The 18,132-nt window shown below is 39.0% G+C and overlaps 1 protein-coding gene across 9 annotated transcripts in view; it reads right to left on the minus strand.

Annotated features, from left to right (window-relative positions):
• SIK3 (SIK family kinase 3) overlaps nucleotides 1-18,132 on the minus strand; it is a 299,785-nt gene that overhangs the window by 112,646 nt on the left and 169,007 nt on the right. For all 9 annotated transcript variants that reach the window (XR_013404311.1, XR_013404312.1, XM_077964365.1 and 6 more), the window contains 2 exons: nucleotides 3,525-3,641; nucleotides 639-702 (listed from right to left, as the gene is read on the minus strand). Coding sequence is in view for 7 of the 9 variants with exons in the window: in XM_077964364.1 (XP_077820490.1) it covers nucleotides 639-702; nucleotides 3,525-3,641 (181 nt within the window). In the remaining 2 variants the exon portion in view is untranslated. The remainder of the gene's footprint in view (nucleotides 1-638; nucleotides 703-3,524; nucleotides 3,642-18,132) is intronic.

An 18,132-nucleotide genomic window follows, 5' to 3' on the forward strand; every position in this document is an offset into this window, starting at 1 on the left:
AGACACATCAATTTCGCTTTGGAAGTTTACCCTTTAACTCTACTTGGCTCCATTTATCATTGTTATAAAAAAAACTTTTAATCAGTTTTTACCACCTTAAAAATCAGATTTGTCAGTAACAAAGTTTCTTGCTTATTTCTCACGTTGTGCTGAAGCTAAGTGTGAGAGGCAGAACCCCCAAAATTACAAGAATCATTGAGGGGAATGGTGAACACATAGTAAATAATATAGTTACACCTTATATTTAAACAAAGTTTAAGGAACGCGCTGGGGTGAGACTGTTTGCTTTCAGTGGCTCTTTCTCACACAACAGAGACCGACATACTTCTGTGAGTTCTGTCGCACTTGGTAACCTCAGTGAGAACCTGCAAACTGGAAAGACCCTAAGTCCCACGTTCAGAAAGGATGCTTGTTTTTGGAGATCTTTAATCTCAACTGTCAGTGCCTGACTGAAATAAACAAAACACCTTTGCTAAGGAAACAAATGTGTTGAAGGGATTTTACCAGATTAATCGAAACAAAATGACTTGGTTGATAGAAAATGACAGGACTGAAGAACAGCATCAAGTGACAAAGGCACTGACCAGCTATTAGAGTGTGCTCAACAGCTGTTTAAAGAATGCAATAAGTGTACTTACCAAATATTTCCCCTCCACTAGCATATTCTGTCACCAGATAAATCATCCGTTCTGTCTCCATAACCTGGTGCAAAGGCAGGAAAGTGACAGACAGTGACACAAATGACAGGCTGATATAGGAAGAGAAACTAATGACTCCTCTTTTCTCATTTGAAATATTAATAACCACTACAGATTAAAGAAAATTTAAAATTTTGGGGGAAACAAATATAAATGTTATTAAGAAGAAAGGGAAAATTAGATATTCCTCCAAGTTCTTAAAAGTAGGAAACATTCATTGCTTGAGAGAGATAGTCCTTTTGATGTTCCATGAGGTCTCTGCAATCTCTTAAGTTCCATAAAACTGAGAGGCAAAGAAGTTGTCAAGAACCAAAACTTAAAGTTCAGATTCAACATCAACCATTTGAAGCACAAAAATGCCCCATTTAAAAAAAAAAAAAAAAGCCTTTGGAGAAAATAATGGGAATCACATTAAGAACTCCACAGAAATCACATATGGCTTTCTTTTTGTAATACAAATGACAACCTTCCTTTCCACTGCCCATTTATTTGTAAAAAAGAGAGCAGTGATTTAAAATACTCAACCTTTTAAAGTAACGCAAGTGATTTGTGTTTTGTCTTGGTCCCTTTGTTGCTCCTTTTAAAAATTCATTGTAGTATGTTGTCAGTCCTTTCTTCCTTTTTAGATTTTCCGTCAAACATTTTTAAAAGTAATAATGGCTATATACACTCATTATGAAACAAAAGACCAAAGGCTTTCCTCTTCCCAGTCTCCTCCATCTCAATCCCCAGAAGAACACTGTTCACTGCTTATTGTATATCTTTCTAGAACAGTGCTGTCCAATAGAAAAATAATACGAACTGCATATGTAATTTTAACTTTTCTAGTAGCCACATTTAAAAAGGAAAAGGTGAAGATAATTCTAATAATATTTTTTATTGACCCCAATATATCCAAAATATTATCATTTCAACAATTATTTTTAAAATTATTAACTTTTAGTTTACACTTAAATTAATTAAACACAGTTAAAAATTCAGTTCCAGCCGGGCACAGTGGCTCACGCCTGTAATCCCAGCACTTTGGGAGGCCGAGGTGGGTGGATCACTTGAGGTCAGGAGTTCGAGACCAGCCTGGCCAACATAGTGAAACCTCGTTTCTACTAAAAATACAAAAATTAGCTGGGCGTGGTGGCATATGCCTGTGATCCCAGCTACTTGGGAAGCTGAGGCAGAAGAATCACTTGAACTCAGGAGGCGGAGGCTGCAGTGAGTAGAGATCATGCCACTGCACTCCAGCCTAGGCAACAGAGTGAGACTTCATCTCAAAAATAAATAAATAAATAAATAAATAAATAAAAATTTTTAAGACCCAGCTGCCAGAAAGCAAAATCAAAGCTTGAAAGAAGGCACTGCTCAAAGCTAGCACTGGACCTATGGAAATTCTCATAGGCTAATCTTGGGGAAGACAGGCATACCTGCAGAATTCGGTTACAAGGGTAATACCTATAAGTCAACGTCTTGAAAAAGGTCAACCTAAGCCCCACAATTATTTAAAGATGATTTATTTTAAAAGGTAAGGTCAAGAAATGTATTGAGTCTATCAGAATAGGAAGGAAGCCGAGGTTAGACACCTATGAGCTCACAGATACAGGTCTTCAGGCAACACCAGGAAGCTTTCATAAGTTTGCTTGTGGGGTAGAACGTAGGCGTTGTTCAACATAATTTAGGCTGATAAATTTCAACAGGTCTGCTCCTGTTGACCTAATTTCATTATGTGAGCAGCTGGTGCCAGGGAAGAGCTCTAACGCTGTTGTTTTAACCACACATATTAACATCACAACATGTTTTCTTTTCCATAAAATTAACAGGCTATGAAAGCTTGCCCGTAGCGCCTTGGGTGTACTTTCTCCACTCTTACACACGGGCCTATGTCTGGGCTAGTAACCATTTACTACAGACTAACAGCAGCAAAATAACCGAGTGGGTGGCCACTTCCTTCAGAACGAAGAGATGGCTGTTCTGGCAGAAAGCAGCAAGTAGAATTGGGCCTATGCAGAGGCAAAGTTTTCGGCTGCCAACACTTTGCAATTTGAGAAGCATCACGAAGCCCCACCTCTCCCAAAATCTCTCTTCCACCAGCCTGCTAAGTCAAGGTCCTCTCCTCCGATTCCGCCTGAAATTCCAGCCATCAGATTTACTGCTTTTGTAGTTAGGCTAGGGAATCATTTTGATGATGGCATATTTTGCATGTTTCTTGGGAAGACTTAAAAAAAAAAAACAAAACTGAAATAGAAATCTCTCCTCTTGGACAGATCTGGTCTCTTGATCTGGTCTCTTGATTATCAAAATAATTACTACCTTGGAAAACTAAGTCTAGGATCCTATTAGAATAGAAAAGAGGTAGGTTTTGATCGATGCAGGAAGCAATCCTTTGCCATAACAATTTACAACATGATCACAGAAACTAGTATTCAAATAATGCTGTTTAAAAAAACCCTTATATTCATCTCTAAATTTTCACCTCTCTAAATTCTCTTCTTTTTGGACTTTCCATCCTGTTTTAGAATTCTGAACTAAATAAAATAAATTCTCATCATCTTCTGAAATAATCTTTTGTGCAGTTCTTGCTAAGAATGGTATCGAATTTTAAAGAATGAATTAAAAAGACCTACCTGGGTAAGGAAAACTTACTAGTAAATGGCCAGGGGAAACTTGAGGATACTAAGCGCTGAGTGGGTAAACAGAAGGGTAGGAAAGACAGTAGGATTAACATAGAAACAAAAAAAGTCACAGATGTTCACCCACCGACATTTCTTCAAAGGGAGCCATACATACAATATTCTGGGTTCTTTGCAGCTATCTGCTATATACTAATGATCCTACCTGATAGAGCCTGATGATATGGGGGTGGCAAAGCATCTTCATAATTTGAACTTCCCGGAAAATCTTCTTCAAGTTTTCTTCATCGAGCTGGGTCTTATCTATGATCTTGATAGCAACCTGACAACAGAGGGAAAAAATTTACTCTGATGCATTATTAAAAGCAGTTTACTAAGAAAAATTAGGTTCACTTTAAAACATTATGTTCCATAAAATATAAGCTGCCAGTATTTTGTTTACAGCATGTCAGTGAGGAAAATTAATTTACTCTTTTTAAGAAGATAGGAAATGGATTCCTAGCAAGTTGGCTCAAAGGAACAGACTCCAAAAGCTAATGGGTCGTCTGCCATTTCTTAAATTGCTTATATGGTAAAATCCTATGACAAAATACTTCACTACTCCACAGATGTGGTTATGGTCTGGGTCAAATCATGTTTCAGTGCTGAGTGGTGTGTAGGGCCTCTCATTAAGGCAAGAAGCTTTAAAATAAAAGAAATTTTTAAAAAGGCAAGACGCTTATATCATAAGTACATGGTGTCTTACTAAGGTTCTATGAGAACTTTCACAGGGGCTTTTCATGTCTCAACCGGTGCTTGTAGAACTCAATAACAATAATAATAGTAGCAGTGATGGTGGTGGCAGCAGCAGTAGCAGTGGCTACTATATAGGAAATGTTTACTATGGGCCAGGCATAATTCTTAGTGCTATGCAAGTACTAACTCATTTAAACCTCCTAACACCCACATCATCATTAACCTTGTTTTAGAAATACAGAAACTGAGGCACAGAGATTAAGTAATTAACCCAAGAGTAAGTAATTTATACCTAGTATGTGGCAGATGCAGGATTGAGGCCTAGGTAGCTTGGCTTTAGAATCAAATTGGTAATAATAATGTTATAAGGATCTGAAGATCTTTCTTTAGCATACATGCACTGCGTCATAAAACATATCTTTCCAATGTGCCCCCTTTTAATAAGATACTCATCAGCAAAAACATTTTAATGCAGAATGAAAGACGAAGGACTTTTAAAAATCTACAAAATCTAAACTTCCTCCGTGAAATACTTAAAATATTTATGTTGCTCCAAAATATGTCCATATCTCAGTTTCAATTACCTAATCAGTATGGAAGCAATACTGGTTAGATGAAGAGCCCAGACTAGTCAAACTCTAGTCCTCTCCAAATCTTAACATTCTAAGATTCTATGCACCAGAGAGGTAAAGGGAACATATACAGTACTTACTGAGGGGAAAAAAAAAGGAAAACAAAATTTCAAAAGTAAAAATGTTTAGCTCAGAGAAATAAAGACTGTTTGGAGCCATACGTGGCAGATTATTCAGATGTATAAATGACCGGCATAAAAGTAACTTTATTTGAAGTTGCTTCACGTGTTAAAATGAGGACTCATGGGAAAATGGCACAGGGAGATAAATTTCAGCTGTACTTAAACAGCATTCAAGCCATGCCTAATGAGGGAGTGTGATGAAACCAGCTGGGTGTGACTGGAGCTATAAGGATTAATCAGACATAGCCTAAACTTCAAGGAGATCACAGTCTAAAAGGGAAAAAAGATATGTGGAACTGAAAACAATGCAGCATTGGTAGTACAATCAATGGAGCTATGCACCAGATATAATAACAGAACAGAGGATGGTGAATGACCTTCACCTATAGGAGAAAAGGTCGAAAAAGTCTGGGAAAGACTTCACAAAGAAAGCAGAATTTCACTACAGAGAGAACTGGGATAGGCAGAGAAGAAGGTAGAAAATTTAATGAGGATCTCACCAGCTGCCTGGTCTCCTATAAGTCTTGGACCATATAACCCTTGACCACCTCCATTTCTACTTCTCCTCATTACTGCACCCGATCACATACAAGACCTTACGCCACAACTGGTCTAGCATCTCCTGCTTCTCTCAGGACAGCTCCCAAAACAAAACAAAACGAAACAAAAAATCATGGTACACAATGTCTCTTCCCAGAACAAATAGCTGGGTCTTAGTAGTCATTATTAATAAAATCTTACATGTGAAGGGCACTTGTAGTGTACAGAATGCTTTCATAAATATAACAAGCTTAGAAACTTGCAGACATATCCCCATAGCAGAGGTGCCAAACAGCTGTAATCCCAGCACTTTGGGAGGCCAAGACGGGCAGACTGATTTGAGTCCAGGAGTTCAAGACCAGCATGGGCAACACGGTGAAACCCCATCCCTACTAAAAATTTTTTTAAAAAATTAGCCGAGCATGGTAGCATGTGTCTATAGTCCTAGCTACTCAGGAGGCTGAGGTGGAAGGACAGTTTGATCCCGGGAGCTGAAGTTGCAGTGAGCTATGATCGTGCCAGCAACGGAATGAGACCTTGTCTCAAAAGAAAAAAAAAGAACTTCCGAACAGGTGTGTTGGAAATGGGTTACAAGCGAAAATGGATCACCTCCAATCTCAACTTTCTGTGCATGCCATGATGTGCAAAAGGTGGGAAGAACTGCCAGGACTTATTTATCTTAATAACAGAGGGCATCAACTGTCTAAGGTCTGTGCCTGAAATCTTCCACCTCTGCCCACCCCCTACTAATTGATGGCATGTACAACGTAACTGGGGAAAGGCGAGTGGCCTTCAAGGTTAACTTACAAAATTTTTGCAGTCTTTCACCTCCAAGAGAGTACTGGATCACAGGGAGTTATATAGCGGAGCCTCCCTGATTCACAAGGCACTTACTCTAAATTTCATTTGTATTCTGAAGCAATAGGACCTTCATAATGGTAAACAGAGATTGTGTGGCTCCCAGTCAGCCACACAATCATGTGGGTAAATAACAATAGAGTGAATTAAATGCATTTCTGACTTACCATATTTTCAACTTACAATGGGTTTACTGGAACATAACCCATCATAAGTCAAGAAATATCTGTACTCACAATAATGCCTTTTGTTGGCTATAATTAACCATAATTTATCACATATTTCCAAATGGCTGAAGGAGATTTGAAATGTTACCAACACAAAGAAATGATAAATGTTTGGGGTAATGGATATCCTAATTACCCTGATTTGATCATTACATGTTGTATCCATGTAGCAAAATATCAAATGTACCCCATAAATATGTACAGTAATAAATAAATAATACATACATACATGAATTTTAAAAAGAAATGTATTTCATCTTTTCAGGAAAAATTGCATTGAATATAATCTGTTCTTAGAAGGCACATACAAAGAAGTTTTAATAGATTAGAACATCAAAATCCTGTCTACTTTTCAGTGAGAGTTCAGATTCCAGAAGACATTGAAAAATGAAGCTTTGGGCCAGGCACGGTGACTCACGCCTGTAATTCCAGCACTTTGGGAGTTCGAAGCAGGAGGATGGATTGAGGCCACGAGTTCAAGACCAGTCTGGGCAACAAAGTGAGACCTCATCTCTACAAAAAATAAAAAAATTAGCCAGGTGTGGTAGTGTGTGCCTGTAGTCCCAGTTATTCAGGAGGCTGAGACAGAAGGATTGCATGAGCCTAGGCGATCACTTGAGCCTAGCAAGGGTGAAGTGAGCCATGATCATGCCACTGCACTGCAGTCTGTGCAACAGAATGAGACCCTTTCTCCAAAACAAAAACAAAACAAAACAAAACAAAAAAAGTGAAGCTTTACCTAGCAGTTGAATATAGTGTCGAAAGCAAGGACTCTGAAGTCAGGCTACTTAGATTGAAAATCTTGGAACTATCCCTTAATATATTACCTAGAACAGGTTATTTAATTTTTCAATGGCTCCCTATCTGTAAAATGTGGGCAACAATGGAACCTACTTTAAAGGGATGTTGGGGATTAACAAAGCTAATACATGCGACCTGAGTAATATAATGCCTGGCACAGTAAACAGGCAATATATGTTAATTACAGGTACTGCTGTTGTTATTTTATTTTCTTCTGGAATTAAGCCTTCAACTTCAGGCATTCCTTGGCAAGGATTAGATTTGCTTCACTAAGCAACATAATCCTGGATCTGAAACACATCAATTCCTTATTCAAGGGGCAAATTGAGGGACCAAGAAGCAAAACAGCTAACAATTTGTGGGCAGCATTCAGAACCAACTGACTGCCGCCAGCTGATGTGGGAAGAACATGGAAAGAACAGAGCTGGAAAAAAAAACAAACGCATTCCATTCAGGAAAGTCACAGTGAGCCATAGGATGGAATCCACAGTAAGACCTGACCCTGAGGGCTGTGCCAGAGAGACAGGGGTCTACTTCTTCACAGCAGGCCAGGCTCCCCTTGCCAACCCTACCTACTAGCTAACACCTGGGAGGAGGGAACTTATTGCTGCTTGGCAATGGCATAACTGCCTGATAAGACCACTTAACAGAGAAAGGAACTCAGCTCCTACCTTAGCTGCAAACTGGAAAGTGGGAGTTTTCTAAAAAGCAGAAAAATAAAGTTGGAACAGAGAAACTGCCAAGTCAGATAGCAGGTGGCTGGCACACAGGTATGATTATTTTGAGAGTACCTAAACAGATAAATGAGTATGAGTTTTACAGCTACAGATTACTGAAGGCTATATAATAAAGGTTTTGGTGTAAAGTACACACTAGTTGCTTGAAAAATTGGATGTGTCCACAACAAAGAAAAATCAGTAGGGAAAGAAAAGATAAACTCTCAAAGAATGTTTTTATATTGGGGTTGAAAATCTATAAATCTCCTAATTGTACTTACATATGAAAATTATAACAAATAAAGAAGAAAACTTCCAACATGTTACCAAGAGACCATGTATTTCCTCAGTTTGCCTGTTCTACACAGAATTCTTTTATCTTCCAAAGAGCATGATTTTGTAAATTGACATTCTAATACTAATTAAACATCACACTGTGTCAACTATGCTACTAAAGAGATACAGATTGTGAGAGTCCTTAATTTCCCTACTCAAGACATTCCCATTCAACAAATTCTTCTTTTTCAATTGGCATGTGGTAGGAAAAAAATTAAATTTAGATCATGCCAAATTTAAAGTCATAGTTCTTTATTATTCATTCTATAAGAGGAAAAATTACTATTTCCCCCTTTTAGTTCTCACCTCTAAAAAACACAGTTCTTTTTAAGTCAACTCATTTTTGTAAGCACAATAATGTTCATAGTGAATGAAGCTGAAAAAAATAGTGGTTTCTTCACAACAGGCAATAATTCACTTGCATATTCTGACACCATATTTGCAAGCAAGATAAGGCAACAGAGTAAAATACAATGAACTAAGGGACAGTTCAGCATTAAGATCAAAACAAACCACGCTTCCCCATCAGAAATAAATGCCCTATAGTAGATAGTAGGGATTCAGGGATATGCCAGGACAAATGGACAGTTCAAGAAAGGACTACTTAGGAGGGAAATGCAAAGATCACAAGGGCTCAAATTCTTCCCAAATGAGAAACAGCATCGCCTTGCACTGGTATGCAGATGAACAGACATAACCTCAAAGAATATAGTGAGCAGACTGTATGCTTTTTAGAAGGAAAGAGAAAATATTATAGTTTGAAGAAAAGCTTATTTTTTTTAATTTAAGGAAAGAGCTCTATTTCTCTTAGAAATGTCTTTAAAATTTAGGCAGACATCAAACATTTCATCATTGTAAGCTTTTTTCAGTGGGGTTATGTTTTTATACTAACTTCTGTAGCAAAATTTTTATTCTCTGTTTTTATGACAATGCTTATCTACTCTAGAACATTCTCAGCTCAGCTCTGCAACTATTTTATGGTCTAGATCTGTAAAGGGTAATACAGTAGGTACCAGTCACATGTAACTATCCAGACTGATGTGCTATAAATGTAAAATATATACCAGATTTCAAAGATAGTAATATAAAAAAGAATTAAACTATCTCCCTGATACATTTTTATATTGATTACATGTAGAAATTATAATATTTTAGATATACTAGGCTAAACAAAAGATATTAAAACTAATTTCACCTTTTTACCTTTTTAATATGATTATTTAAAAATTATAAATAATACACGTGGCCCTCTTTCTATTGGATGGCACTGATCTAGATAATGCCAATAAGCTACATAATTAATCTACCAGTTAAAGGAGGTATTCCTTGAAAATGACTTCTGAAATCATTGACTTGATATTGAGAATTGCCAACTATCTATCTCACAGAAACTTGGCCCAAGTTACAAGGCTCTCAATGCTCAAAACACTGCCTTGGGAGAAAATCTCAAACAAAGTCTCAAAAGTTATATTCTAGGAGCTCAATTTAATTCAATTTTTAAAATGTCTTTTGAGCAACTGACTGGTTTACTACACTGCCCTTGTGTGCAGCCATTCCCAGGAGGGCTTCTTTCAGAGAATTAAGTCTTGCAGCCTTAAGACAGCAGTTCCCAAACTGTTTGGTCTCAGGACTCCTTCTCTTAAAAGTTAGGAGAACCTTCAAAGAAGTTTTGATTATGTGAGTAATATCTTTCAACATCTGCTTAGAAATCAAATTACAAATCAGAAATTAAGACAAAAATTTAAGAGACAAGTGTATACAACCACACATCTCCTTGGTCATCAGAGTAACTGCAGCATCACACACAGCATAGTCTCTAGAAATCTCTATTTTATAATTGTGAGAAAGTATGAATGAAAAGTGAAAATAATGTGGCATTTTTATAAAAAAGGTTTTGACCTAGGGGACCCACTGAAACAGTATTGGAGACTATGGGGTCCCTGAATCAAACTCTGAGAACAACTGCCCTTAAAGCATCACTGTATGTAATGAAATGAATTCTCTTCAATGCATCTAGAATAGTACCGTGTTTGGGAGAACTGAGAAAACAGTCACTCAATTTTCTTTTTCTATAGGGCATAATGCTTTCACAGGACCCAGCCAAGAATGGCTGGCTAGAAAGGAACTTAAGTACCTTTGGAATCAGTCTTAATGAAAAAACATTTTCATTTAAAATTTACTAAAAAATACAATTGTCATCAGAAAACAAATCTAAAAGAACCCCAAACCAACACAAGCTAGACTCTTGAATGCAACCTGTTACACATTAAATGGCCATGATTAATAACGTGCCTCATGATCAAGGTCAGGATGTAGGCTGGCCACATTCTTGGGAAGATCCTAACATCTGTACCATTGCCCAGGCTGGAGTGCAGTGACATGACCATAGCTTGCTGCAGCCTCAACCTTCTGGGCTGAAGCTATCCTCTCACCTCAGCCTTCTGAGTAGCTGGGACTACAGGGACACACTATCACACCTGGATAATATATTTTTTTAAATTTTCTGTAGTGACGAGGTCTCACTATGTTGCCCAGGGTGGTCTCAATGGATCCTCCCACCTCAGCCTCCGAAAGTTCTGGGGTTACAGGCAAGAGCCACCACACCTGGCTTCCAATTTTTTAATTGAAGTCTATATTTCAGCTTGAAACAATTAGTCAAATCAAGAACTAAGCGGCAAAACAGGGACATATATTTGAAAAGAACAGGTTAGTCTATTCATCATACACACCAATCACAACTGTTTCTGGGAAAATATGCAGCTGTCAAGACTAAGGAATGGCAGGGATGCAAGGATGCTAGCCAACTTGAGACAAAAGGACTCAACATGGCCAGCAAAGATAAGGGTCAGGCAGCTTTCAATAACTCCACAGAAAGTAGTTAACAACTATACTTTAAAATGTATAGCGGGCCGGGCACGGTGGCTCACGCCTGTAATCCCAGCACTTTGGGAGGCCGAGGTGGGCAGATCACTTGAGGTCAGGAGCTTGAGACCAGCCTGGCCAATATGGTGAAATCCCGCCTCTACTAAAAATACAAAAATTAGCCAGGCGTGGTAGTGGGCACCTGTAATCCCAGCTACTTGGGAGGCTGAGGCAGGGAGAATCGCTTGAATCCAGGAGGCAGAGGTTGCAGTGAGCCTAGATCACGCAGCCGCACTCCAGCCTGGGCAACAAGAGCGAAACTCCATCTTAATAATAATAATAATAATAATAATAATAATAATAATAAATGTATAGTGCTTTTTAGGTGAGCGGTTGAACTTTTATTTCTCTGCCCTCTAGGCTGTACTGAATGGTGACTGTAAAACAGTTCATGCATTTCCAATGTCTGGATAGAGAATGGAAAGTTTACTAAAAGTGGGAAAATAAGTTGGAAAATGGCATACTGTGCAAAATTAGTAAATGGTATCTGAAGCAAAGCAAGTTTTCTATGATTACTTGAAATTCAAGACATAGAAGAGAAATTTTTAAAGACAAAAAGAAAATGATTTCTCAGTTCCAGTAATTCCCATATGGTTGACATTCACCCTCTCAGAAAACAGAGGCCTATGGGTGTCTCCAATATTATGAGCAACTCTCTCAGACATACTGACATGATACTTATCGTTGCAAAGTGCCAACAATGTTTTATAGTTAAATCAACTCTTGTCCTACAGGTTTATCCCTTAAATGTATTCAACAACAACAAAAATTTTTTTAAAGAGTGGAGGAAAAGACAGAGTTGACAATAAAAATGAAGCCCAGTCAGGATTATTCACAAAATATAGGTATTCAATTTTCTAGTCTCAAGTGTTTATTTCAGATTGACCAAATTGCACAAGTTTAAGAGGGAGATACTCAGAATGGGATTGATGGCTTAATTTGAAGGCTAAGGAGCTGTTGAAAAGGATGCCTCAAAGCCCTAAAAAATGAGATGGAAGAGGTCAGGTGCAGGACTCACACCTGTAATCCTAGCACTTTGGGAGGCTGAAGGGGGCAGATCACTTGAAGTCAGGAGTTCAAGACCAGCCTGTCTAATATTGGAAAAAAGCCATTTCTACTATAAATATATATATATATATATATATATGCCAGGCATGGTGGTGCATGCCTGTAGTCCCAGCTACTTGGGAGGCTGAGGCAGGAGAATCGCTTGAACCTGGGAAGTGGAGGTTGCAGTGAGCCGAGATTACACCACTACATTCCAGCCTGGGCGACAGAGCAAGACTCCGTCTCAAAAAAAAAAAAAAAAAAAAGAGGGAAGAGCAGGAAAGAAGACGACGGGCAGAAAGAGAATTTAGGACAAACAGGAAACGCTGTGAATAGAGAGAAAGGATTGGGCAGAAAAGTATTAGGGATATGGGGAAGAAAAGGGCAAAAGCTAAATGGTTTAACAAGGCAGTTCTAATAGTTTAAAGTGGCAACCAAAGAACATTATCTAAGAAAGTGATATAATGACAAAATAGGCCAGGCCCGGTGGCTCATGCTGTAATCCCAGGAGTTTGAGACAAGCCTGTGCAACACAGCAAGACCCCCATCTCTACAAAAATTTTTTTTAAAGTATCCAGCCATGATGGCATATGCCGGTAGTCCTAGTGCTCAGGAGACTGAGGTGGGAAGATGGTTTGAGTCCAAGAGATCAAGGCTACAGTGGGCTGTGATCATGCCACTGTACTCCAGCCTGGGCAAGAGGGAGACCCTGTTTCAAAAAATAAAACTATAAAAATAGTAAGAATAACAATACAGGTTGAATATCCCTTATCCAAAACATTATGTTTCATATACACCTTATACACATAGCTTGAAGGTAATTTTACACAATATTTTAAATAATCTTGTGCATTTTTTAAAAGTTTGTATTAAGTGCTTATGCACAGAATTTTCCACATGGTGTCATGTCGGCACTCAAAGAGTTTCAGATTTGGGGACATTTTTTATTTTTGAATTAGGGGTGTTCAACCTGTAACTGTTACAGAAATGTTTTGAAATTTAAAAAAAGAAGTAGTTATTTACAAAGAAAAATGTAAAAGTTATGGTGGGAAATTAAACTATAAAAAATGAAATTTTGCACTTTCGGAGGCTGAGGTGGGTGGATTGCCTGGGGTCAGGAGTTCAAGATCAGTCTGGCCAATATGGTGAAACCCCGTCTCTACTAAAAACACACACACACACAAAATTAGCCAAGCGTGGTGGTGTGGGCCTGTAGTCCCAGCTGCTTGGGAGGCTGAGGCAGGAGAATTGCTTGAACCAGGAAGGTGGAGGTTGCAGTGAGCCAAGATAGTGCCACTGCACTCCAGCCTGGGCGACAAAGCGAGACTCTGTCTCAAAAAAAAAAAAAATAAGAAAAAGAAAAGAAGAAAAGAAATTTTAGTCCCAGGACAGAAAGACAGGAGGAAATAACTTGGCAATATGGCCTAAATAAGAGGTTGTAAGGAGACAAAAAGCTGAATAAATTTCAAGATGAATTTTATTTATTTTTTTTTTTTTTGAGACGGAGTCTCGCTGTGTGGCCCAGGCTGGAGTGCAGTGGCCGGATCTCAGCTCAATGCAAGCTCCGCCTCCCGGGTTCACACCATTCTCCTGCCTCAGCCTCCCGAGTAGCTGGGACTACAGGCGCCTGCCACCTCGCCCGGCTAGTTTTTTTGTATTTTTTTAGTAGACAGGGGGTTTCACCGTGTTAGCCAGGATGGTCTTGATCTCCTGACCTCGTGATCCGCCCGTCTCGGCCTCCCAAAGTGCTGGGATTACAGGCTTGAGCCACCGCGCCCGCCTCGAGATGAATTTTCTTAATGAGTACATGCTACTCTTTCCTGGAATGCCAATTCACAGGTAAAAATAACACAGACTCACAGGACTGTACTCCTCCCAAGAACAGCATTTGTCAAGAAGCCTGTGCACTGTTAAGCACATTTAGATGTAGAACCTAGAACGCTCAAAGACTTAAAGCTCCAGCTGAAAAGAGAGCTGAACTCAACTGGCATAACATAATTTTCTTAAACTTCCCCTATGGAGATTTATTATAGTGGGTATCTTGCTAACCTTACAATGGTAGTGCTGTTCCTGTTGAACAAAATCAGCAACAGTTCATGTTTTAAATTACATTAATATGCCCCCAAGGACTAATAACACAGTCTGTGTGAAGTAGAAGGTGAGTGAACCAAGGAAACAGAAAACAGCTGAAAAATTGTCCTAAATCCCTCATCTCTTGACATCTCCCAATTATTTGACAATGAAAACTAAAGAAAAACAGGAAGCAATATCTGTTTTCAGAAAGCATTGCATCCTCCTATTTCTGAAAGTCTCACTTGTAATGCATCCTCAGATGTCAGCAGTGTGCTCATTGTTTGTCAAGAGGTGCACTGCTGTGTAATCATGCATTTCTAGTCTGGATGTTTATGATACCAGGCTATCGTCCCTGAGCAGCCTGGAGGAAGAAGCCAGCCTCCCCGGGCCCATCAGGAACACGGCACAAACTACCTTCCAAGGGGTTTTCCTAAGGATAGGTGCACACTACCAGAGATGACAGATAATGCCCCTCTGGGATTCCTTCAAAATGGAATGTTTTGTGTGATAGCTTTTGCATTTATTCCAGTTTCAACGAGTTCCTTATATTTAGTAATCATCACATTTTCAAGTCAAACAAATGTTATTCCCTTAATGAATGTTTGTATTTCATGTGATGAATAGTGTAATTTAAGTAACTTAAATCAATCTCTGGAAGTCTAATAGTAAACATTAATTAATTCTTAAATTTCTGGGGGTTTTTTTGTTTGTTTTTTTGTTTGTTTTTTGAGATGGAGTCTTGCTCTGTCACCCAGGCTGAAGTACAGTGGCGCCATCTTGGCTCACTGCAACCTCCACCTCCTGGGTTCAGGCAGTTCTCCTGCCTCAGCCTCCTGAGTAGCTGGGACTACAGGCGTGTGCCACTATGCCTGGCTCATTTTTTGTATTTTTAGTAGAGACAGGGTTTCACCATGCTGGCCAGGCTGGTCTCAAACTCCTGATCTCGTGATCCACCCACCTTCGCCTCCCAAAGTGCTGGGATTACAGGCGTGAGCTACGGTGCCCGGCCAAATTTCTGATATTTATTTTAAAGGTGGTAAGGGGACAACTGATAAACAACACTGCCATAGAAAAAACTGAGAATGTTCCACTGAAATATAAAATTATTATATGGGTTAGACATAGCCACATTAGATGTCAAAAGAAAGCTACATGAAGTATATGCTTAATATAACAGAGTTAACATTGAACAAGATTGTTTGGGATTCCTGCAGCAGGATTACAGACATTCTAAATACTGACCTTCTCTGATGGTCCTAAATTTGCATTAGAGTACAAGTGTAGAATTTCAAAAAGATGCTAAGGTAAAATCAAGGATTTTATGTAAAGGAAATTGTCGTAACTGTGTATCAATTCATTAAAGTATTGAGTATAGTTAATAACATTGAGGGTTTTTTAAAACCATTAAAAAATCCATAATTTAAGTAAAATCAAACTATTATACTATTAGCCCCTCTTTTATGTCTTAATGACAACACTACTTTTAAGCCAATTAACATGATCCCTAATTCATTGCCAATGAGACCCAAAAGAATCTCCAGGTATCAGAAATAGTTTCACTTAAGATACACAGATGGCCGGGTGTGGTGGCTCACGCCTGTGAGCACTTTGGGAGGTCGAGGCAGTCGGATCACGAGGTCAGGAGATAGAGACCATCCTGGCTAACATGGTGAAACCCCATCTCTACTAAAAATACAAAAAAGTAGCTGGGTGTGGTGGCAGGTACCTGTAGTACCAGCTACTTGAGAGGCCGAGGCAAGAGAATGGTGTGAACCCGGGAGGCGGAGCTCACAGTGAGCCAAAATGGCGCCACTGCACTCCAGCCTGGGTAGCAGAGCAAGACTCCGTCTCAAAAAAAAAAAACAAAAAAAAAAACAACAAAAAAAAGACACATTTGCATAAATACTGTTTTAGGAAAATAAGAGACCATAAGTAACACCTCCCCACCAAAAAATCACAAGGAATGCGATTTATGAGATGAGAAAATGAAAATATAGAGAGCTAGAAGGAAGTAAAATGTTAATTGATAATGTCGTACAAAAACTAATTATCCCTCCATATTTAAAAGTCTTTGTGCAATTTTCCTGAGGCCTCTGGGTCACAGGTTTCTTGATAGATCAAGTTGGCATTTTTTGAAACTAAGAGATCAAGCTGGCATTTTTTGAAACTAAGTAAAAAAAAAAAATGGGATTTTTTTTTCAATGAATCAAATATACTTTTCTGGGTAGAAAACAGCACAGAATAAGGAACTCAGTGTGCAGGAAGGATATAAAAATGATCATATATAGCAGTAGAAACTTTTTCCCTCTGAACAAAATCACATACAAACCCTAATACATAAGAGAGAAAAAAGAGTACCCATCCTGGTTAAACTTGAGTAGAGGGTTCAGAGACAGACAAAACTTTTTAGAAGCCTAGGGCTCTGCAGAACAGTTTTGAAATCATCGTGACAGCAAAAAGAGGAACGGAGTGGGTGCTGAGATTGAGAGTTCAATTTCCAGCTGTATCTCTAAGATATGTTTGTGACCTTGGGAAAATCACTCTACCCCTTTAATCCTCAATGTTTTCATCTATTACATGACTTGAAAGCAGAGGTATCGGCTGGGCACAGTGGCTCACACCTGCAATCTCAGCACTTTGAGAGGCCAAGGTGAGATGACTGCTTCAGCCCAGGGGCTTCAGACCAGCCTGGGCAACACAGTGGAATCCTGTCTCTACAAAAAAAAATTTTTAATTGGTCGGGCATGTCAACATGTGCCTGTAGTCCTAGCATTTTGGGAGGCTGGGGAAGAAGAACTGCTTGAGCTCCGGAGGTCATGGCTGCAGTGAGTTGTGATCAATCCACTACACTCCTAGCCTAAGTGACAGAGTGAGACCCTGACTATAAAAAAGAAAGAGACTGAGTGAGAGAGAGAGAGAGAAAGAGAGAGAGAGAGAGAAAGCAGGCAAGCAGAGTTATCAAGATAAGGTTCTCACTGTGCCAATTCCTAATTCAAACTCTGGGAGACTCAGGTTTTGACTTTTTTAAGTTTTCAAATTGACATTTAAGTTCTTAAGAGTTCATTCACATAAATCAGAATCACTACTAGTCATATAACTCTCAATCTTGGATAGTTAAAGAAATCAGGCCATTTAGTTTTAGTTATTATTCTTTTATTTTCTCTTATCTGTTTATTACTTACTTATTTATTTTTGTAAAGATGAGGTCTCGCTATAGTCCAGGCTGCTCTCAAACTCCTGGGCTCAGGCAATCCTCCTGCCTCAGCCTCCCAAAGTGCTGGGATAACAGGCATGAGCCACCATGCCCGGCTGTATTTGTTATTTCTTTTAGAGACAGGGTCTTGCTTGTTGACCACGCTGGAGTGCAACGATATGATAATAGCTCACTGGAACCTCAAACTGCTGGCCTCAAGCAATCCTCCGCCTCAGCCTCCTGAGTGGTTAGGACTACAGGCGTGTACTACCATGCCCAGCTAAATTAATTTTTTTAAGAAAAGGGGACTTGCTCTCTTGCCCAGGCTGATCTGGAACTCCTGGCCTCAAGCAATCCTCCCACCTCAGGCTCCCAAAGCACTGGGGTTACTGGCATGAGTCACCACGCCTAGCCCTAAGTCATCTAGTTTTACAGTGTTATACAATGTATGACCATATGATAATAAGCAGAAAAATGCATTTACCACATTTGAGAAAACCTTGGTGAATAAGTGTTTCTTTCCTCAATTAAATACATTAAACTAAAGCATAACACCACTGTTTGCCCAGAAAAGCCTTGGCATTTGCTAATATTTTCACTATTGGTAAAGT

Source organism: Macaca mulatta, chromosome 14, assembly GCF_049350105.2.
Source record: "Macaca mulatta isolate MMU2019108-1 chromosome 14, T2T-MMU8v2.0, whole genome shotgun sequence".
Taxonomy (NCBI): Eukaryota; Metazoa; Chordata; class Mammalia; order Primates; family Cercopithecidae; genus Macaca; species Macaca mulatta.